Genomic DNA, 24411 nt, shown 5'->3' on the forward strand with positions numbered 1-24411 from the left:
ACCTCCCTGATGGCTCAGACGGTAAAGCATCTGTCTACAATGCGGGAGAACCCGGTTCAATCCCTGGGTTGGGAAGATCCCCTGGAGAAGGAAAGGGCAATCCACTCCAGTACTATTGCCTGGAAAATCCCATGGACAGAGGAGCCTGGTAGGCTACAGTCCACGGGGTCCGAAAGAATCGGACACGACTGAGCGACTGCACTTTCACTTTCAGGCACGCAGGTTCAACCCCTGGGGAGGGAAGTAAGATTCCCCGTGCCTTGCTGCACAGCAATCCCTGGTGAGGGAAGTAAGATCCCCCGTGCCTTGCTGCACAGCCAAAAGCTTAAAGAAAAAAAAAGCACAGAAGATGGTCAATAAATTTAAAAAGAAAAGAAGCTGTGGCTTCTAATTTCAAAATGAAATTATAGCTCACAACACTGTTTTAGAGAAATCCTATCTAAAAGACTAGAGCCTTGCTGTGATGGTGGTGAAGTCATCTAATTATTCGGAGCTTTGGTTTTCCTTCTAGTCCAAAAAAAAAAGCAGAGTGAACTCTAAATCCTTCTCCAGTTAAATCTCTGTGCCTGTGCACAATTCTAGCAGTGATTTCACAAGTATTTTCAGTCCTATCTTTTTAAGTTGGAAAATGTTAAAAATTTCTTTTCTAGTCTCCAAATAAAAGAAGAGGGCAATGACCCTCTGAGCTACATAATGAAACATTGTTTGTTTGTTGCTCTGGATGAAAAAAGTTTATATCCTGTTTAATTTAGAGAAGAAAGTCCTTCACATTCTAATTTAACTACTATTTTCAAACTTGTTTATCAAAATATTTACAAAGCCTTTCCTGTAAAACGGGGCAGTTTTTTTTACAGTCAATGCTTCGATTTGTTTACCAAATAAAATACACAGATCATTATCAATTCAGGAAAAAAATTAACCCCAAAAGCAACTAAAAATAAACCCATGTAATATGTGCCCCCAAATGGAAACTACATTTATCTGTGCAAAGAACAAACATTATAATTTTCATTAAGCTCTAAGACTATTTTTTTAATAATAAAAAAAATTAAATGAGTCTTCCTGGTCATTGTTTTTTAAAAAAGACTTTAGCAATAATATTCAAGCAGCAATATTGGTAATAAGAACTGGAAACAATGCAAAAGTCAATGGAGTGGATAAACATATAATATTTATATACTGGATTCTATACAGTAACGAACATGAGTGAACTGCAGCTACACACAGCATAGGTGATTCTTGGAATCTACATGATTCCAAATCTTGGATGTTATATGAGAAAACAAGTCACAAAAATACATTTATAACAAGTTCAAAAACCAGCAGAGCTAATCAATATGTGATTAAGAGATGATGGACTCTTTGTGCAATCAGTCCATTCACATTTTAATTGCACTGTGGTTTAACTGTAAAACTTGTAATTTGAAAGGGAATGGTGGGTATGAAACCCAACAGTACTTCTCTTAACAATTTTATTTTATTCTTTCCATGGACCATTCTCTCACAATTAAAATGATAAATAATTGATTTCTTGACCTGTCACAAGTCTCTGATGAATAATCAATCAACTGACTCGGTGATTTTATTTTGCAGTTTACATTTAAATAAAAAGGGAAGAGGAAATTCTTCCAAGAAAAAAAAATAAATATACAGTCAAACTAAAGGGATTAAGAGATATAAATATATGATGTGCGTGTGTGCACACTCAGTTGTGTCCAACTCTTGAGATCCCATGGTCTGTAGCCCACCAGGCTCCTCTGTCTATGGGATTTTCCAAGCAAGAATACTGGATCGAGTTGTCATTTCCATGTCCAGATAGATGGTAAAGTGTCTGCCTACAATACAGGAGACCCGGGTTCAATCCCTGGGTTGGGAAGATCTCCTGGAGAAGGAAATGGCAACCCACTCCAGTACTCTTGCCTGGAAAATCCCATGGACAGAGGAGCCTGGTAGGCTACAGTCCATGGGGTCGCAAAGAGTCTGACACGACTGAGTGACTTCACTTTCACTTTGTCCAGATCCAGAAATCGAACTTGCATCTCTTGCATCTCCTGAATTGGCAGGCTGGTTCTTTACTAGCTGAACCATCAAATACATGGTAAGACTGCAGAAAACCACAAGGTGTGCATAGCGAGCTGAGATACGGGGTCCTTAATGGGCAAAGCGCTGAGGACAGTGTCAGGCCAGAGCATAGGCAGCCTGAGACAAAATGCCCTTTGTCTTAAACCGAGTGGCAGGTACACAGCTATTCACCATTACTCTTTTTTATAGAAGTGTAGTTGATTTAAATGTTGTATTAATTTATGCTGTGCAACAGTGATTCAGTTATGTGTGTGTATATATATATATTCTTTTTCATATTCTTTTCCATGATGGTTTACCACAAAATACTAAATAGAGTTCCCTATGCTATACAGTAGGACCTTGTTTATCCATTCTCTATATAATAATTTGCATCTGTTAATCTCAAATTTGCAGTCCCTCCCTCATCTACCCCTCTGTATTGTTATTTTTCTATCCTACATATCTTATATAAATATTTTTATCTACCTGATATTTATATTAACAATATTTATAATCAGGTGACATTTATTTATTTAAAGTTTTTATTGGAGTATAGTCACTTTACAATGTTGTGTTATTTTCTGCAGTAAAGTGCAGTAAAGTGAATCAGTTATACATACACATATATCCCCCTTTTGGGATTTCCTTCCCATTTAGGGCGCCACAGAGCACTGAGTAGAGCTCCTTGTGCTATAGTGTAGCTTCTCATTACTTATCTACTTTATCCATAGTGGTGTATATATCTCCCAATCCATCCCACCCCTCCTTTCCCACCTTGGCGTCCAACAATCAGGTGAAATTTACTTAAATCGTACTCACCCTGGAACAATACCTAAGGAAGTGAAGCATAATGGATAAAATAGTGAATTTCGTCCATCACTGGCACACCTGGCATATTTGGGTATCCAGACATTCCCTAGGGCTCCAGCTGTGTAAGAACTTTACTGTTCCTTGAGGGCAAAAAAACATGTCCTCATCACTCTAGGGGTGTTTTTATTGCCTAGAAATAAAGAACTAGGTAAGGGAAAGTCAAATTGGTTGTAATAAAAGAAAAATAAATTTAAATATTGCTGAAGACCTACTTTGTACCCAGCACCATGCTTTTGAAAATAAGTTCTTCAGGTGTTTAAGCTCCAAATGAGGCAACACAGTTCTCTATGAGTGACAGGTTTTGATTTCTCCTCTGCCTTCCCTCACATATTTTTTTTTCTCACATATTTTTTGAGTAGAGTTTTTGTCTTTCTATATTAGCATCATAGATCTCAGAGATTATCCCTTAATGTAGTCAATCTCTATACAACCTAGAATCCTGCTGTCTCTCCTCTTCTCTCCCATAATCTCCCACCCAAGAAGAGGTCTATCTCCCTACTTCTTTCTATCTGCTTCCTCCTCTATTAGGTGCTTTCTCTGTGGCTCAGTTGGTAGAATCTGCCTGTGATGCAGGAGACAAGGGATCTATCCCCAGGTTGGGAAGATCCCCTGGAGAAGGAAATGGCAGCCCACTTCAGTACTCTTACCTAGAAAATCCCATGCATAGAGAAGCCTGGTGGGCTACAGTCCACGGGGTCCCAAGGGTCGGACACGACTATTAAATAGGAAGAATAATAGTGTCTCAAATGCAATGAGGCCTGAAAATAGCAATTAGGAGGGAGAGTCATTGCTTCTACCCTCTCCCACATTCTAGGCTTCATTTCTCAGCTGCAAGTGAAACAGGGATTATAAGAGAACTAGTCTGCACAGGAAATTACATTCAATATCCTCTGATAAACCATAATGTAAAAGACTATGAAAAACAGTATACATATAACTGATCACTTTGCTGTACAGCAGTAATTAAAACAATGCTGTAATTCAACTTTACTTCCAAAAAAAAGAAAAAAAAAAGTATCATATGATTGCATTAGGAATTAAATAAGTTAATTCACATAAGTCATCAGAGCAGTGCCTGGTATATAGGAACAATTACGTAAGTGTCTGCTATCATGCGTATTTGTTTTTACAGTTCTTTTGTTTATTATTGTTATTATTGTTGCTTTGTGACTTCACCTCTGGTTTGGTGTAAGAAAGTCTGATGAAGTGCTCCCACACATACTTCTCTTCCAGGTAGAATTTTACCTGCAACATCAACCACTTTCTCCTCTGAAGTTACTCTGCGTTCCACTTGCCCTCACACTCTCCACTACATCCCAGTGGCAAGGGTTAAACCTAAAGGATTCTCAGGCTGGTGGCTGGAACAACCCAACACAAATAGGAAGTTAGCGCCTCATCAGGTTAATTTCAGTCTCCCACTTCCCCTAACACTTCACGGTTGCTTTGGAACCCAGAAGCCTCACTGGAACTCAAGTGCTCAGACAAAAGCAAGGATGGGACAAGGCACCGAGAGAATCACGCTTGGTCCCTCCAGAGAGGCCTGGCAGCCCTGACCCTGGCGAGCTGATGGTTCCGATGGACACACACAGATGTGTGTGGAAACCACAGCAGAAAGGACCACAGCAATTATGCACTTTATCCAGTGATACACACCCTTCCAGGTGGGGTTGTGCTACCGTGATTGCACAATGTTTATTATTATTACTATTACTTCAAGGGCCAGGCAACAAATTAAAGTCAGAGAAGAAGCATATAAAAGTCACCCAAACCTCAAACGGAAAAAGGCCAGTAATTTTGCTGCTCCCAGCCTCCCATCAGTCGTCATTCTCATATTTCCTCTGGGAAATCTAAAGATTTCCTCTTTAGAACTATAAAGAAAAGTCTCCCCAGTTCAGTGGAATCCCAACCACTTTCCTGTAAGTATTTTTGACCCCTGTCTCTGTGCAGAAAATAATCTAGTGTTATTTCTAGAAAGGCATGAAAATGTCTCCATAGAGCTAAGAGCCTGATCCCAAGTTCAGAGAGTCTGTGTAAAATTCCCCACTAAGCTCCCATTTTCTGGCCTCCACGCATTTCAAGATGACTACACAAGCCTGGTGTGTGAGGCATCAGGCTGTAGCCTAGAAGGACATCCCACATGTGGATCGGTAACAACTTCATTTCACAGCCGAGGGACCCTGTTTCCAACAGTCTCATTCAAGGGTCTGCAAACTCTTCCCGCGAAGGGCCAGGATAGTAAATATTTTAGATCCTGTGGACCACACTTTCTCCGTCAAAAGGACTCCGTATGTATACAAAGGGGAATGGCTGTCCCCAGTAAAACTTCATAGACACTGATACCTGGACCTGATATAACTTTCACACGTCATGGAATATTGTTCTTCTGACTTTTGTGCACAGGTGTAAAAGCCATCATGAGCTCATGACAACAGGAAGACAGGTGTTGGTCCAGGTTTGGCCTCTCTGGGGTCCAGCCATTTAGGAAAAGCAGAATGATCCTGACACTGAACAGCTGCCCTCACGTGGAGACTGTGCTTGTTCATTGCACCTTGATCTTCTCAGGGCATTAAGTTAATAATCCTTAATCAACCACTCTTGCCCACACACCGGGGAGGCAGGTCTGTCTTATCAATGCAGAAACTGAAGCACTGAGCCGACCCAGAATGAACCCAGAGAAAGGGGGCCCCAGAGGAGGTTCTCTTTTTTAAAAAATTTTATGTTTATTGGGTCTTAGTTATGGCACGCAGGCTCTTTGGTCTTTGTTGCAGCATGCAGGATCTTGTAGTTGCGGCACGTGAACTCTTAGTTTCTGCATTTGGAATCTAGTTTCCTGACCAGGGATCAAACCCCAGCCTCCTGATTGGGAGTGTGGAGGCTTAGCCACTCAACCACCAGGGAAGTCCTAGGGGAGGCTTTCTGAGAGCAATTCCACCTTGAACTCTGTGCCCCCGTTGCCTGCTCATCTCGAGTACACACATCTCCTGCAGAGCACTGCAAGAGCACTATTACTGCATCCTAATGGGATAATAGAATCTTCCATGACCCAGGATGGTGAAACTCTTTAATGCATCATTAATATATATTATCATAATATATATGATAATGAGGCAACCTATGTGGCTGAGCAAGTCCTGGCCCAACCCCAAGTCATCGCTGCTGTCAGTTCTGAGTTACGCCTCTGAGAAGCAGCACGTACTCACAGGGCAATTTCCCAAATGAAATGTCCCATTCTCATTTTCAAATCTGGACAACAAGTGCTGAACAAGCACATAAGGATCCACACGTCAGGAGAATAGCCTGTTTAAGCCTTCCACTGACTCCTCTCTCCCCACCCCCCTCATTCTTTCTCACCCCCGACCTATCCCTGCCTGCTCCCCTCCCACCAGAGTAGAAACACTGCTTCTCCAAATTCACCGGGAACAGAGTATTCTCAACAGGCTGCCACAGATCCATATCTCTTTGTTATCCACCTGAAACTATCACAATATTGTTGATCGGCTATCCTCCAATATAAAATAAAAGGTTTAAAAAAATCATGAAAATAGGGACTTCCCTGGTCGTCCAATGATTAAGACTCCTCGTTCCCAAAGCAGGGGGCACAGGTTCAATCCCTGGTTGGGGAACTACATCCCACATGCCACAAGAAAGGCACAGCACGCCAAATAAATAAAAAAATAATGGTCTTCAAAAGTAAACATAAAGAGAGGGGAGAAAGATCCTTATCTCCAACTGAGTCCTATTTCTACAAGGGTTCTGAGGAGCTTAAGGGACCACTTTGGCATTCTCTCCACAAATTAATACCACCCAAGGCACCTCCTCCTTCCTATCCCACCTGCTTCCAGCCAGCCCCCACCCCCTCTGAACCTGGATGATGTCACTAGAAACTGTCTGCAGGAACCGCCACTATAAATAGTTGGACAGAGCTGCTGCCCTGGTCACTGTAACTTCCTTCAGCCCATGGGAATCTTCTCACCCTATGATGGGGATCCACCAGTTAGTTTCATTGGCAGATACTTGGTTTCCTAAGATACCAGTGAGTAGTTAAGAAACACAATTCCAGGAAAAATCCATGCAAACCCTGTGCATTGAGCCCCTTCTATACAATGGTCATCATTACTGATCAGAAGGCAATCATAAAAGATCCCCATGAGCAACTGAAAGCTGTAATACAGGGGTTTCCTTTAGAACTCCCTCTGAATCACAGATTCAAAAATATAGGAAGACAAGGATTACCCCCAACCTGCCACCTTTTTCCACACTACCAATCAGAAAGAAAGATATCAACTGCATTTCTTTCCTTCTCTTAGTACTTTGAGATAAGAAAATAAAAACACATATTCTCTTTCAAAAGAAAAGACTTTTCCTAACTCTATTCTTCAAAGGAAAAAAAAAAAAACATGCTGAGAAATTCTGCCACTTTTCTAAAACAGTTCTTGAGATGCATAGATGTATGATGAAATATTTCCTAGGGGTAAATGAATCCCGAGCAATTCTTGTAAAAAGTAAAGTAACAAAGCACATTTTGTGATGCTGTAGTGTTTGACTTGTTTGTGCCACTCATGTATGAATTCACAAAATTCTGAATTCACACTATAAACCAGAATGGTGGAGAGAATGAAACATACCTACTCATGAAGACTTCAACAGCTCACAGACCACCCAGGTTGCAGAGGACTTACAAGGCAGCCAGTACAATGACATAACCCACAAGAATGCCCTAGAGTGAAGTGGTTTTTAAAGGATATTTAATTTTTCTTGAGTTTCATTCATCAGGAATAGTAATCATTCTCTAAATGGCTGTGCTTCAGCCAACCAAGATGAGGTTATTATTATAAGATAATTAGTTGTAATAGAAGCTATCAATTACCAAGTACTTACGTGCCAGGAACTAATGCTAAGTGCTTTATACACATTATCTCATTTAACCTATATGACTAACCCTATTAGGTAGCTATTACTATCTTCCTTTTACAGATGAGGAAATTGAGTGTCAGAAAGACTAAATGACTTGCCTAAGGTCACACCAATAATAAAACACAAACAAATCCAGGACCATCTGACTCAAAATCCATCCAGTAGGATCATTCTGCTCAACAGCTTCATATATTTGAGTCATGGATATAAATTACCTCAATCTCATCCTTAAGCTACCGTCTACTACAGTGATTCCCAAACTTGACTTTTCATTACAATCTCTTTTTCAAAATGGAGATTCCCAGAACTCACCCCAACCCGACTGGATAAAATATGAAAGAAATTAATCTTTTGTTTTAAGCAATGCCAAAAAAATGGCCAGATTTTTTTCTCTCACTTTGAATTTCTCTTGGCTCAGTAATACTGCCCAGGCTTAGTTGCCCCTCGGCATGTGGGATGTTAGTTCCCCAACCAGGGATCAAACCAGGTCTGCATTTCAAGGCAGATGCCACTGGACTAGCAGGGAAGTCCCAGATTTTTTTTTTTCCCCATTGAACTTAATAATGAATATTTCACAAAAAATACTCAAAATCTTAACTCTCAAGGCAATTGGCTAGCATTCCATCGTTCAGTACTTTCTCTCTGGTTCACAAGAATGAATAAATGAATGAACACAGGCATGCCTGGGAATTCTACTCTGGACTCCCACAGAAAAGCTTTATCCAGAAGAAGAAGCTTCCAGGGGCTTCCCTGGTGTCCAGTGGTTAAGACTCTGCACTTTTGATGCAGGGGGTGTCAGTTTGATCCCTGGGCAGGGAACACTAATGTCCAGAAATAATGACATGAGTTCAGGGTGACCCAGCCAGACAGCTGCAGGCCCAAAATCTGCCCACCACTCACGTCCTCCAAAGAAGGCACTGCTGCTTAAGATTCATCTGGAATTGTTCAGAAACATGTGAAATGATCATAAATACATTTGTATAATACATGTGTAAAGGAGTTAATACATTCAAAATAAATCCTTAGGGAGCCGGCATTCACTGGACCTTTCCTTACACAGAGCATGGTGCCTCCATGCAAGAAGATATACTTGACTCCTAATTGACACACCTTTGTATGGTCTCAAAAAAGGTGATGGGTTTTATTTTCTTGGGCTCCAAAATCACTGCAGACGGTGACTGCAGCCAAGAAATTGAAAGACACTTGCTCCTTGGAAGGAAAGCTATGACACACCTAGACAGCATATTAAAAAGCAGAGATATCATTATGCTGACAAATGTCTGTAGATTCAAAGCTATGATTTTTCCAGTAGTCATGTATGGATGTGAGAGTTGGACCATAAAGAAGGCAGAGTGCCAAAGAACTGATGCTTTTGAATTGTGGCGCTGGAGAAGACTCTTGAGAATCCCTTGGACTGCAAGGAGATCAAACCAGTCAGTCCTAAAGGAAATCAACCCTGAATATTCATTGGAAGGACTGATGCTGAAGCTGGCCACCTGATACAAAGAGCAGACTCATTGGAAAAGGCCCTGATGCTGAGAGAGATTGAAGGCAAAAGGGGAAGGGGGTGACAGACAATGAGATGGTTAGATAGCATCACCGAGCAAACTCCAGGAAATAGTGAAGAACAGGCAAGCCTGGCATGCTGCAGTCCATGGGGTCTCAAAGAGGCAGACACGACTTAGTGACTGAACAACAACAACATATTATCACAGGATGGAACTTGATATTGAAAGAGACAGACCTGAATTCCAGTCTCAACTCTGCCACTTCCTCACGGGATCGTGTTACAATTTTCTTCACCTCTCTGAGTTTTACTAATACTGTCCTCCTCTGAAAAACAGTGATAACCATAACTACTTCCTATAGAGTATCCACTTATGGTTTAATTACTCAGTATAGAGGAGCACCATTGGCTCCTCTACAAATGGCTCACAGTTACCATTTATAATTGTTATTATTTTTACTTTCCCGTTCTCTGAAAAGTGAAACACATTTTGTTTATGCAGCTAACTGCACAGGCTCAATGTCCCAGTTAAAAAAAAAAAAAAAATCCAGCCCTCCAGTAGGACATTCCTTTCTGCCGTCCTCCCAACTGAGGATTGAGAGCATGCTTCCAAGACACACAGCTGTCTAACATGCTAAGAGCAATAATGAGTTGCCATGATATCCAGGGATAACAAAATTAACAACATTCTCTCCCTAAAAAAATCTCCTCTGGGGAAAGTTACGAATTATTTCAATCAAATGTTCAGTGGTGACAAAGAAAGAACTTGGGTTGGAACCTTAGTGAGATATATCCCCTCTGTCAGTGAAACTTGTTCAAAGTTACCATAAACACACCAAATCCTTGCTCGTCCTTTCCCAAGTCGTTCCAAAGAGAAGATCAAAGGTGGAGCCGTCAGATTTGCTGCCAGTAAATGGGCAGTCAGGGCAGCAGGAGCAAGACTTGCATTTTATCTTCCTTGGACAGCCGCACACAGCCCATGGAGTGTGTTTCTCGATAGTATTCACTCCGTTCAGAGCCTCAAGCCTGGTAAGTCCATCTTGAAGGAATAAGATTTCACTAGAGAAACCCAGGAAGGGGACAGAGTGTGGCAAAAATGAAGTTTCAATCTATTCTTCTCACCGAAGCCATTCTGTGCTTCCATACAGATAAGATCAAATGCAGAAGGCCTCGCTCCTGTAGCCCTGAAAGTCTGTCCACTGGCAGCAGGTCTGCTAGATCCACCGGCCTTTCAGTCATGTGCAATTTGGCCACCACCCTCCAGATGTGGTCATTAATTCCTGCAGACCTCGCCACACTGCCAAGTACCAAAGACAGCACAGCGACCCTGGCTATGGACGGTAGGGATGAGATGTGAGCTCTGGATGCTTTGATCTATTTGCTTCTCCATTTATATATGGATTTTGGAGAGAGGCTTCCCAGCTGGTGCAGTTGGTAAAGAATCTGCCTGCCAATGGAGGATATGTAGGGAAACCCAGGTATGATCCCTGGGGCTGGAAGATCTCCTGGAGGAGGAAATGGCAACCCACTCCAGTATTATTGCCTGGAGAATCCCATGGACAGAGGAGCCTGGCCAGCTACAGTCCACGGGGTCGCAAAGAATCAAACATGACTGAGCACTCATGCACTCTGTACCTTACTTTGGACAGACGGGTGGTTTTGGAAGGAGAAATGCTTTGGCAAACTCTTGACTGTACAGACTGTTTCATTCACACCAAGGAGTACATTCCCTCTGAAGGGACATAGAAAGATAGAGCTCCCAAAATGTCAGGGTTTTGTCACAGTACCTTAAAGCAACATTTATACATTGCAACTATTCTGCAGAGAAAAGAAGAATTTGTGGGCTGTTAAGAGAGGCTGAACAAAGCACCTGCCATCACAGTTGTCACTGGAAAGTAACGTGGTCCAGGTTAACCTCTCCAAACCACAATATGACCATCCATCACCCCTAACAGACAGCTCTCTGTGTGATTACCATGGTAATAGTTCTCATTCCTTCCTAACAATCCCTGACACCACACATCAAAGTTTTAAAATCAAATCATGGTTATAGACTATAAAGAGAACTCACCAGCTTATGTGCCAACATCCACATGATTCTTCCCAGCTAAGAAGCTATGTTTTTTTTTTAAATTTTATTTTATTTTTAAACTTTACATAATTGTATTAGTTTTGCCAAATATCAAAATGAATCCATCACAGGTATACATGTGCTCCCCATCCTGAACCCTCCTCCCTCCTCCCTCCCCACACCATCCCTCTGGGTCGTCCCAGTGCACTAGCCCCAAGCATCCAGTATCGTGCATTGAACCTGGACTGGCATCTCGTTTCATACATGATACTTTACATGTTTCAATGCCATTCTCCCAAATCTTCCCACCCTCTCCCTCTCCCACAGAGTCCATAAGACTGTTCCATACATCAGCGTCACCCTTGCTGTCTCGTACACAGGGTTATTGTTATCATCCTTCTAAATTCCATATATATGCGTTAGTATACTGTATTGGTGTTTTTCCTTCTGGCTTACTTCACTCTGTATAATAGGCTCCAGTTTCATCCATCTCATTAGAACTGATTCAAATGTATTCTTTTTAATGGCTGAGTAATACTCCATTGTGTATATGTACCACAGCTTTCTTATCCATTCATCTGCTGATGGACATCTAGGTTGCTTCCATGTCCTGGCTATTATAAACAGTGCTGCGATGAACATTGGGGTACACGTGTCTCTTTCCCTTCTGGTTTCCTCAGTGTGTATGCCCAGCAGTGGGATTGCTGGATCATAAGGCAGTTCTATTTCCAGTTTTTTAAGGAATCTCCACACTGTTCTCCATAGTGGCTGTACTAGTTTGCATTTCCACCAACAGTGTAAGAGGGTTCCCTTTCCTCCACACCCTCTCCAACATTTATTATTTGTAGACTTTTGGATCGCAGCCATTCTGACTGGTGTGAAATGGTACCTCATAGTGGTCTTGATTTGCATTTCTCTGATAATGAATGATGTTGAGCATCTTTTCATGTGTTTGTTAGCCATCTGTATGTCTTCTTTGGAGAAATGTCTATTTAGTTCTTTGGCCCATTTTTTGATTGGGTCATTTATTTTTCTGGAGTTGAGCTGTAGGAGTTGAAAATTGGAAAAGAAGAAGTAAAACTCTCACTATTTGCAGATGACATGATCCTCTACATAGAAAACCCTAAAGACTCCACCAGAAAATTACTAGAACTAATCAATGACTATAGTAAAGTTGCAGGATATAAAATCAACACACAGAAATCCCTTGCATTCCTATACACTAATAATGAGAAAACAGAAAGAGAAATTAAGGAAACAATTCCATTCACCATTGCAACGGAAAGAATAAAATACTTAGGAATATATCTACCTAAAGAAACTAAAGACCTATATATAGAAAACTATAAAACACTGGTGAAAGAAATCAAAGAGGACACTAATAGATGGAGAAATATACCATGTTCATGGATTGGAAGAATCAATATAGTGAAAATGAGTATACTACCCAAAGCAATCTATAGATTCAATGCAATCCCTATCAAGCTACCAACAGTATTCTTCACAGAGCTAGAACAAATAATTTCACAATTTGTATGGAAATACAAAAAACCTCGAATAGCCAAAGCGATCTTGAGAAAGAAGAATGGAACTGGAGGAATCAACCTGCCTGACTTCAGGCTCTACTACAAAGCCACAGTTATCAAGACAGTATGGTACTGGCACAAAGACAGAAATATAGATCAATGGAACAAAATAGAAAGCCCAGAGATAAATCCACGCACATATGGACACCTTATCTTTGACAAAGGAGGCAAGAATATACAATGGATTAAAGACAATCTCTTTAACAAGTGGTGCTGGGAAAACTGGTCAACCACTTGTAAAAGAATGAAACTAGAACACTTTCTAACACCATACACAAAAATAAACTCAAAATGGATTAAAGATCTAAACATAAGACCAGAAACTATAAAACTCCTAGAGGAGAACATAGGCAAAACACTCTCTGACATACATCACAGCAGGATCCTCTATGACCCACCTCCCAGAGTATCAGAAATAAAAGCAAAAATAAACAAATGGGACCTAATTAACCTTAAAAGCTTCTGCACATCAAAGGAAACTATCAACAAGGTGAAAAGACAGCCTTCAGAATGGGAGAAAATAATAGCAAATGAAGCAACTGACAAACAACTAATCTCAAAACTATACAAGAAGCTATGTTTTTTAAAACAGTTTTTGATTATTTGATATTCACCAATGTCCCTAGACAAATTTTAAGTTAAACTGTTAATAGCAATGACCACTGGTCAAAAGCTAAGGGTGGCATATCATTTGAGCAGATAAACAGCAAAGCAGGATGCAATCAAAGGCAATTTACTTGGATTTTGAAACATCATTAAGAAAGAGGGGAAAAGAACCTCACGACTCTTGCTTGCATGATCACTGACGGATATTTAGGGAAAATAAACACACAGTTCATCAGCAATTCCCTCCTGCCTCCAAGCCCAACTCAGCCCATTTATTCAGATGCCAAAGCATTACTTGGGGGAACAGCAGTTATCTTGGTGATAAATGACATCCCCATCCAGCCAGGGTAGGTAAGTGAGATCCAAAACCCAATTTCAGAAGCTGCTTTGGTTGTTTCAGGGTGAGCACACACACAGGTCTAATTATAAAGTTCTTTCCCTACTGTGAGTATGAATACAGGAAGCTTGTATTTAAAAGTTTCTGTTTCAGGATAGAAAGCAATGAAGAAAACCATCAGAAGTCCCCAAGACCAAGAGGTGTATGAATATGTGGAGTCTCCTGTACTATCATTTTCAAAGTTTATACTATAAAAATTTTCAAACATGCAGAAAAGTCCACAAAATAATGTAAGGAACATTTTTGTGCCCGTGATCAGCTTTGTCCAATATTTATGCCTGGCTATACTGACACTAGGCCTTTTCTTTTCCTTAATAAATAAATTACTACACAGGAAAATAAAAAATCTGTGTGTAGCCCTCCCAATCCCATGCACCTGCTTTCCTAAACAATATAACAGTATCAGTCTACACATTTTCCAGCATTATATACATGGTGTCAACCTACAGCTTGTTCTTCCTCAGCCTTGTAATTCTAAATCTTATCTATCTTCATACAGTTAGGTCTGGGTCATCCATTTTTGGGTTTCCTTAGTGGCACAGTAGGAAAGAATCCACCCAGCAATGCAGGAGACAGGAGACGAGGTTTCGATTCCTAGGTCGGGAAGATACCCCAGAGAAGGAAATGGCAACCCACTCCAGTATTCTTGCCTGGAAAATTCCATGGACAGAGGAGCCTGACGGGCCACAGTCCATGGCATTGTAAAGAGCTGGACACAAGTGAGCATACGCGAACACACACACACATACACACACACACACATTCATTTTCATTATTGCATGAATTTAACTGCATGAATACAATACATATGATTTTTTTCCTCTGAAGGCAGTTAAACTGCTTGAGATTTTTCATTAGCATAAACAACAGAGACATGAACATTCCTCTCCCAGCATCCCGTTGCCCACATGCAGTGATCTAGGGCGTAAACAGAGGTGGAAGTGCCAGATCAAGGGCTTCTGTGCATATGTGCAGTTTCAGGTGCTGCCACATGGCTTCCAAAGTAATTGTACCAAACAACACTTCCACCATCAGGGGATGAGAGTGCCTATTGTTCTGCACCCTTCTCATCTAGCGATAGCATCAGACTCTTTCATGCTCGCTTGTCCGATGGGTATGAAACGGTACCTCGTTTTCATTTGTGTTTTCTTGATTACCAGGAAAGTCCTTTTCATGTTCACTGGACATAGATCTTCATTTCTATGAATTGCCAATTTTTCTACTTGCATTTTTTCCTTTTTTTAAGCTGTCTTTTTAAATTTATTTTGGGCTGAGCTGGGTCTTTGTTACTTTTTGTGGGCTTTTCTCTGGTAGCAGCGAGCAGGGGCTACTCTCTAGCTGGGCAAGCGCTTCTCATTGCAGTGGCTTCTCTTGTTGCGGAGCATGGGCTCTAGAGCTTGGGCTTCAGTAGTCATGGCACATGGGCTTAGCTGTTCTCCGGCATGTGGGATCTTCCCAGACCAGGGATCGAACCCAGTCCCCTATCTGCATTGGTAGGCAGATTCTCATCCACTGCGCCACCAGGGAAGTCCTACTTGCATTTTTTTTCTTAACTGGTCTGGAAGAGATGTTTATATATTCTGTGACTTTGGGAAAGTGACTTAATTTCTCAGCCTCCTATCAGAAAAGTAGAGATAACATCTCTTAGGAACAATCGGAAGCAGATCAAAAAGCACTGAGTCCAGTGCCTGTTACACATAGAGCCTCAAAACAAGTCACTATTTCCATTATTGTGATGAAGATGAAGAATGAGGTTTAGAGTATGCATTTGTAGCCTTCCTCCCCAGTTCACAACTCCTTTGGGATAAATGTTGCAGGACTCAGGAAGGGGACTCTGAGCATCTCTTACTCCGACTTCCCCTAGATACAAGAACATAATAAGATTCTGTTGTTTACAAGTTTCTATGAGGAACGTGTGCAGTGCTGATCCTCCCAGACAGCTTAAACGAAACATCAAAGTGACACATCCTCCAATCCACAAGCGACTGTGATCTTGTCTGCAGAAGGACCATGATCCTGAATTTCAAGTACCTGCATGAAAAGGGAGGGGGGCAGGAGGTGGTAGAAGCCAGCAGGTAAGTCAGTGCTAGAGACCTGTTGGTGTTCCTGGGATGGAAGCACAGCCTTGACTTCATGAGATGCCTCCATGACGTCCCTCACATAAGAACAGCAAAAAGACAATCATCCTATCACATATCAAACACAGAAGTGTTTTTTATAATAGTGACCAAAAGTACACTGACATCACCTCGGTGGCAAGCACTCTGTGAAAATACTTATCTATCCCTGCTATCCAGAAGCACATGTTTCTAAGGGTATGGTGGTGAGCTAGAGAGATGCAATAAAAAGGAATCACGTAAGCCTCTCTGCTCAGACTCTTAACATATTTAATTTTGTGCCAAGAGCCTCCCAGGTTGGCTTCTGCTCAGTTGCATCTTGGCTTCTCCTTGGAGAAGGGCCACATTCATCCTCATGAACTCTGCCAGGGGAGTCAGGGAGCATTTACAGCTGACCTCCAGGCCGATCAAGAAGTCCTGACATCAGCTTCAACAGGTGACTGGCACCTCATCTCTCCCTCCAGATTCAGTTTCCACCAGCACTCAAGAAACCAGAGACTTTCCTCAGTGACCCTCCTCCTGCCTTCGGCAGAGCAATCATGTGTAAGTGTCAACTCCAGCCCAAATATAATTAGACCCTCTTCTGATATCTATCTGGGTGTATTGCTTTCTTCCCTAAATGTGTGCCAAGTTTCTGCTTCCAAGAAGTTAAATCGCCATATAAAAATGCCCTGGTGATGATAAGTAATTAGACACTGTAATGGAAAATTAACCTTGTTTTTATTTAGAGCATTCATTTTAACAAGACATTTCTTTTTCTAACTGTTTTTAAACTGCAATAAAAATAAATTAAATTCTGAGGGTTTGCAAGGCATTTCTGGTGAAAAACAAACAAACAGCTCTCCTCCTGGACCAAGAGTATTTCTGATTTTATTAATATCACTAAGTTGGTACACGGTCCTGGTCTGAACCCCATTCTTGATCAATCCTAAGGCCAGTTCTAATTCCGTCATCTGTGTTACGGAAGGAGAAACAACCGTTCCAACATCACAGCAGCTGAAATGGAGGCAGGCATGCCAGGTGGGACGGAGGGCCTTTGCCTCACATGGGAAGTCTCTACCCAAAGGTTCTCTATTTTTCTTTCTCTCCTTCCTCCTCTTTGTCGTACTGTTCCCAAAAGACCTGCAGCCCAGTGATTCGCAGCAGGCCAGAGAGCACCTGTTGGTTTTGGCAAGTTCTGGGTTAGAAGGGGGTGAATTTAGCAGAGTCAGGGGTCCATGAGAAAAACTCCACCGTCTCAAGATCAGAATGGACACTGACACTCCCCAAGAGAATGCAGAATGAGGCCTCTATCTATCCATCTAACCAAAGCCCCGTGACCTCTAATCATATTCCAGCTAAGAGGTCAGCAACGGTGTCGCCAGGGGACCCAAAGTGTCTTCACTCTGGATGGATGAGTGGTGAGTGCAGCCTGTAGGCTCCAACACCAAAGTCCCCAGGCTCCTACAAAGGAGGGCGCTTCTGGTCCGTGCCCTGCCTAACTTCCACCCCTTCCTTCTGACCTCAAAACAAAGTGCAAACAGCATCTAAAAATGCTCTGGGTTCACCCGGGCTCAGTCCTGCACCGTGAGGCCTAAATGCCAGGCAGGGCACTGGCGCCAGGCTCTCCCCTGAGGGGTCCCCAGGGAGGTGTCTAAGTAAAATCAGCGTTGGTCATTTCCTCTCCACGCAGGGACAGAAAAATCTTAGAAGCCACCTTTGTGTCACCCCTACGGTCATCCTGAAGGACACTGTGCTACATACAAGGTGGAATCAAGTGGCTTCAAGAGTTTCAAAGAAACCTACTCTTTTTATTTTTCCCTATTCCATCTCTTCTTTCATTTTCATCTCTCTTTACAATCTCAACAACATCTTACCATCCTTACTGCTTTCCACATAGATTTCTTGGATGTAAAAATGTAACAATCTTTTCATTTAGATTTCCACCGAGCAACTGTATACGGGCTACGCTGGGATCACAAATTCTATTTTCAACCCAGAGGTACAACTGACACTGTAGGAAACTGGTTTCATAAAAGATTTATTATATATGCAGTGTCAGTTGAGTTGCATTTAAGGAGGTTAATATGACAATTTTGGTGCTGATAATACCCTTCAGGTGTACTTCAAAAAGAAAATTCCAGATGGTAAGCAAAAGGATTTAATTGTCATGCATGCATGCTCAGTTGCTTCAGTCATGAAGTTCAGTCATCTCTGACTCTCTGCAACCCTGCCAGTCTCCCCTGTCCATGAGATTCTCCAGGCAAGAATACTGGAGTGGGTTACTATGCCCTTAATGTCCACAATTCTAAATTGCCCGAACAGACTTCAGAGGACCACAAAGTAGGCAGTGGCTCTACAGGTGCTTCAGAGAAAGGTTTAAAATATCCCCACTGTTAGTCAAGACTTAAAATAAACTTAAAAATAATGGGACTGCCATCACCAACCAAGTGTAAATATTTGTTGAATTAAATTACTGAGTTAAATGATACTGAAGATTATAGACTTTTGGAAAGGCATTTTTAACTTGCTAAATTTGGAATCATTTTCCCATTTCCTATTAGAAAAAGCAGAACCAGAGAAGAAACTGCTAATAAACTCCTTAAAACTGACTCCTAAGGAATCCCCTTAGCCTCTCTATTTTGCAGAGGCATTATAAAATTTAAAGAGGAAAGAGACGACAGCTGAGGATCCCAAACTCAGTATCCAAAAAGAGCTCCGCTCCAAATATATTCTGACTCTGAGTCCTCTACCCCATGCATTCCTTAGTTTATTTACCCTGAGAATGGGAACAGGAAAGACAGAGATGAGTAATTGCTAATAAAAGCCCATTTGCCTCTGGCAGAAATACAAATGCCTGTTGATAAAGACCATTTTCCAAACCCACAGTTTGCATTTCTCCATCAACATTTCAGGGCCCAGGAGCCAGGCTCCCAATATCCAATGGGTTTTGGGCTCTAATTTAAAAAAACTGAGCTACAATCTAGGGACTCACTGGAGCCAACTCATGAAGCAGCGGCCAGCTCCCTAAGTCCCAAAGAAGTCATCACACATGTCCACACCTCATTTCATTCTTAACCAGGATGACACTCAATCTTTATGATAAAAAAATGAACCCAAGGACACCACCCAAAAGAACTTGTTTCTCTTAGACCCACCAAAGAATAAAATGTTCTCAAAGCCACCTCCTAAGATAAACACCCTTCCCCACATGCCCCTTTTAATTGACTGGTTGACTGTCTCTTGGGTGTGACTGTGCGGATTTATCCTGGGTGTGTAAATGAGTTGGAAAAATCTTCCTGAGTTCTGAGTACCCTAATATGAAAGGCAGCAGTGTTTGGTGCAGGCTGAAAGTACGTCTAAGCTGTCATATGTCACTGATGTGACCACAGCACTTTTTTTTTTAACTTTTAATTTTGTACTGGGTATAATCAATTAACAGACAATGTTGTGATAGCTTCAGGTGAAGTGAAGGGTCTCAGCCATACATTACATGAAACTCTTCTCCATATTGTGGCAGCCTGGATGGGAGGGGAGTTTGGGGACTTTGCAAAAAATAAAAGTATGTCTACTTGGGAAGCTTGGTCTGTGATTGGTATGTTTCCTTCCAGCTCTAAAACTCACCAGTCAGCTCTATAAGACTGGCCACTGGAGGTCCCGGAGACAGTCAACAGAACCCAGAGAAGAGAAAAGGAATTAAACTATAGGTTTCAGTAAGATCACTAAAAATCATGTAGCGGTCACGGGTTGTAAAATGTTCAAATATCATAGTCAGCTCCCCCTAAATGTGCATGTCCAAGACCTAGGGTAATTCTAGGTTATAAATCTCAATAATTATAATGCTATATGTAATTATGCACAGTGCATTGGTTTCTCAGTATCCTCATATGAAAACTCTTAGGGTAAATTGTAACAACTCGTTTTTGTGATTCAAGTTACTCATTTTTTCCAAACACTCCTCAAATTTAGAAACCCTGCCCATTTCTAAAGATCAAACTGAAAGAGATTCTTCCAAAGGAACCGTGACGATACCTCTGCAATGTTCTGTCCTGAGAAGCCAGTTCAAGCAACTCTCCCACCAAGAAACAGTCATCACAACCAGAAAAATAAAACAAGGCACCAGAAAGTTAAATATGATAGCATACACTACAAGTCATATTGCGCTTCAATCACTGTCAACATTCTAATATTTATGAGAGATCATCACTGGCTTCTAAACGACAATATCGTTCCCCTCTGAATAAAGATTACTGTTATCAGATTTTAAAATATGAACAACATGTTCTAAACTCAATTCTAAACATGTTCCACATTCATCAATGGTCGGAATAACAATTTTTTTTCAAATGGAGACTCTCTTTAAGTTATTTCATTTTAAATTTAATGACAAATATTCCTTTATTTGGCTTTAAGAAAAGGATTGCTTCACTCAATATCTATTATATGATGTAAGAGATCCATTAGGAAACTTAAATCCGTTTAGAGATTGCGTCCTAAAACTAAAATCACTATATTTTAATAAGAAAAGACCTGTTCAAACAAATAAGTTTTTTTGAAGATGAGCAGTCCATCAAGGTTAAAGTATCTAATAATAAATTACTGTCAGGCGATTATCTGCCTGATGAAAAATGTTTCCATTTCTCAGTTTACTTGAATACATGCTCTTCTGCCTAAGGAGATCGGTATCATAAACTGACATTTGGATTGTTAAATCTAAACAACACAGATTGTTTAATTATGTAGAGGCTTTTAAAACACTGTAGTTTTTTCTCTACAATTTTATGTACTTATTGTGGAGGGTGGTCACTTTACTATCTTAGTTTTCATTATTTTATCTGACAAAGTTCATTTCTCTTAGTTATTTAAACCTTAAAACAGCAAAACCAAAGGATGAGACAGTTCAGTAACTTTAATTCCAAATTATGCCTTTCACTTGATTTGAATATTTTATTCATTGGTTCCACCAAAGTGCTAAGGTACTTATTTCTATCCTATATATACATATATATATGTATATATAGTTTCATTATGGATGCCAGCAACTTATTGCTGTTTTTTTCAATTAATAAAAATTAAGTTCAAAAAAAAATTAAGTTCATCCAATCTTAAGATTTGTGAACCTGAATATTACTGTTAAAAGCAAAACTTTCAAAGCGTGGTATTTGCAAAGCCTTTGAGAAGTCGTTAATGGTATTCCCATGATCTAATACATGTAAGGCTTTAACTGTAATCGTAAACCCACTGAAAGCTTATGATCTGAAAGGATGGACTATTGTAGCCAGTTTTCTTGAGTTTAATTCCACTGGCCAATCCCAGTTTCTATATTTTAAATCTCAACTACAGCAAAATCATAACACACGTTTCAAAAGAACAACCTAAAGAAATCAAGCGCGGGAATGATAGGGAAAGAATGTCAGTGCCAACAACCATGCTTCCCAACAAACCATCAAAGAACTTCAAGAGCACAAGACTGAGCAAAACGTTTAGTTTGTGAAATATGTGCAATTCACTCTTAACACTCACAAAAGTACATATGAATCACTGTATTTTCCTCTGATTTATGTCCCGCACAAGGTTCAATAAAACATAGAACTTACTCAGCCTTGACTGATGACTGGATCATTGTTTTTGGAGGCTATTTATTACTCTTTTTATGGCATGATTTCTTCTATGATCCAACTCTGTGACTGCTAAAAGCCAGGAAAAGCTGCCTTCCAGTCAACGCATGGTACAAAGTCACTAAAAAGTTTGCAGGCATCAGCCTATGCCAAGGTGCTTAGGAGAAGCTGTTCTGCTTTGTCCTAGGGACCCCCAGGTATGCAATGTCTTTGCAGGGTTCATGGAGATTTATGATTAAAACAGATCCTCTCTTTTTCCTTTAAGGGATTTGAGTTTTTTCAGGAAATGATTCTTCATACTCAAAATAAGGTTCAGCCTACCTCCTCTCTTCATTCAAGATCTATGTGGACGAGTCATCCCAGGGCTAACGCACAGCAGACACACAAAAGTAAAAACATCAACATCAACCATATCTGTCTTGTTTCTAAAATTTCTTCTTCATTTCTTGTTTCATAAATTTCTTGGCTTTTGAAATTCAGTATTTCAAGTCTTGCTCTGGGCTATCAGACCTAACTTCACCTTACAGACAAATTGTATTTTACAAAGGAGTAACTGAATAGAATATTCATTTATTACCAAACACATGTAGCAACAACTTGGTTGTGAAAGAACTTTATCTATTCACACACTGATTTACTGATTTCCCTAAAGAGCCTGTCAATGGAGCCACCAGAAAATGTAGTATTCCAAGCATTGTGTACCAGCAGTTGGCCCGAACATTACAAAATTGTCTTTGAAAACCACTGCTAACACTTCCCTTTACTTTTTCAATGTTAGTACAATTAAATTCATTTATTTCATATCACCCATGCAACAAACATAACTTCAAAGGGTCTTCCAGTTTGAAAATACTAAACTTTTTACCTTAAGTTGAAGCACAGTCAACAGGTTTTTTTGATTAAAAAAAAATTTTTTTTGCTACACCCACGTTTGGATAGTCCAAATCCAAATTATGATGATTTTATAATTATAATACCAGGGTACTATGAAACTTGGAGCTTCTCTTAATGTAAAGTTTTATTTTCTATATAAACCTACGACTTTTAAAATATATTTATTAAGTGCTCTTTATCTTTCCCAAGGGTCTTAGCTCTTATGGAGAAAGGAAACCAGACCTCAGGACCGTTTTTATTGTGAGCATTGTTTCTCACTCGCTTAGAACTCAGGGGGTTGTGTTTGCCGCACAACGCCACACTTCTTCCCCAGAAGTACTACTTTCCCAGAAGGCGATCCTTTAAAGCAAACTTCAGCGGATTCACGATTTTTCTGGGAACCTCAGGATACTACTGATTTACATGTAAAATTCTCACTGGAGACAGGAGGGGGTTGGACGAGTTAACTCAGGTGAGAAACTGTGATTTAGGCGCTGAACCAGGTCAGGGGGTTGCCTTCTGTGCCCGAAAACAAGCCTTTTCTGCCGGAAAACCACAGCGGCGCTGGGAAGAAGGAAGGTTCTCCTGCCGGCGGATCCCAGGGCGCTGCGGAGCCACAGTTTCTCGGGGGCGCGCTGCCGTGACTGCGTTTCCAACCTGGCCATCGACACCTTGCGGGGCCTTTCCCCAACTTGCAGAGGCCTCTGCCATGCTAGCCGCGGAGAAGCCTAGTTCCCTTGCAGGGGCCCAGAATTCCCGGGTTCCTTCCTCTCGCCCTCGGGTGCGAGAACAGAGGTGGTCAAGCGCCCGACCCTGGTGCCAAAGCTGCCGCACCCCACTGCGCCCCCGCGGGCCGTCTTACCGGTACAGGAATGCAGAGGCTTGGGTCGCACGACCAGCGACGGGCACACGGAGTAGAGGGAAAGTTTCTCAAAGTAATCGCAGGTCTCCTTGGAGAGGATCTCGTCGATCATGAAAGTCTTGTAGCGCCGCCTGGCTGCTTTGAGTTGGCCGGGCGAGCTCAGCCTCAGCTCCGCGTGGCAGTGCATGGTGAGCCCGGGCGAGCGCCCACCAGCCGGGGCCGTGGGGCTGGCACGCCGGCGGGGGCCTCGGCCCGGCTCCTCCGCGGCCGGGAGGCGGCGGGGCTCAGGAGGCGTGCGGAGGGGAGGCGGCACCGGGCGTGCCGGCCGCGCGTCTAGACCCACCCGCGGATCAGCATCTTCGCGGAGCCTTTTGGGGACATCGCAGCTGTCAATCAGCGCGCGCTTCCTGCGGGACAGGGTGCGGAGCTGCGCCGAGGGCTGGCCGCCGAGGGGCGTCGGCGCCCACCCCGCCCAGCCCTCCTGTGCAACCCGGCGCGGACCTGCGCGCCTAGTGCCTGCCGCTCGCGATCGCCTCCTCCCGCCTCTCAGCGTCTAGCGCTCTTCTGCCTGCCTATTTTAAGACACTTGCTTTGGCTTTCCTCCCCACCCCCTTCCCGGGACGAGCTCCAGGTGTGTGTGCAGTGTGCGCGCCCGTGTGTGCGCGCGGTGAGGGGAGCGCGCGCCGCCCCCGCCTGCCGGCCAGGCCTCAGCTGGCCGCGGCCCCCGCCGAGCCCGACGCTCTGGGCATGCTGCGCTCCCGGTCCCGCTCCCATCGCCAGCACCCAGCCGGCCGGCACCTCCTGGTCTGTTACTAGAAAGAAGTGGAGACCTCGCCGTGGCTCCCGAGACTGCGGACCCCAGAATCGGCGACCCCCAGAATCGGCGACCCCCAGCATCTGGTTGCCTTCTTCCCTCTCCACCTGGACTTCCGGAGGCCGTTTCCCGA

The 24411-nt window shown here is 42.1% G+C and overlaps 1 protein-coding gene across 1 annotated transcript in view; it reads right to left on the reverse strand.

Annotated features, from left to right (window-relative positions):
• BARX2 (BARX homeobox 2) overlaps positions 1 to 24029 on the reverse strand; it is an 82314-nt gene extending 58285 nt beyond the window's left edge. The window contains exon 1 of the mRNA XM_086384038.1: positions 23465 to 24029. Coding sequence (XP_086240164.1) covers positions 23465 to 23651 — 187 coding nt within the window. The 5' untranslated portion in view covers positions 23652 to 24029. The remainder of the gene's footprint in view (positions 1 to 23464) is intronic.
• Between the last annotated feature and the right edge of the window lie 382 nt (positions 24030 to 24411).

Source organism: Bos grunniens, chromosome 29 (assembly GCF_055505025.1).
Source record: "Bos grunniens cultivar Pamir isolate PY7600 chromosome 29, Bosgru_T2T1.0, whole genome shotgun sequence".
NCBI lineage: Eukaryota > Metazoa > Chordata > Mammalia > Artiodactyla > Bovidae > Bos > Bos grunniens.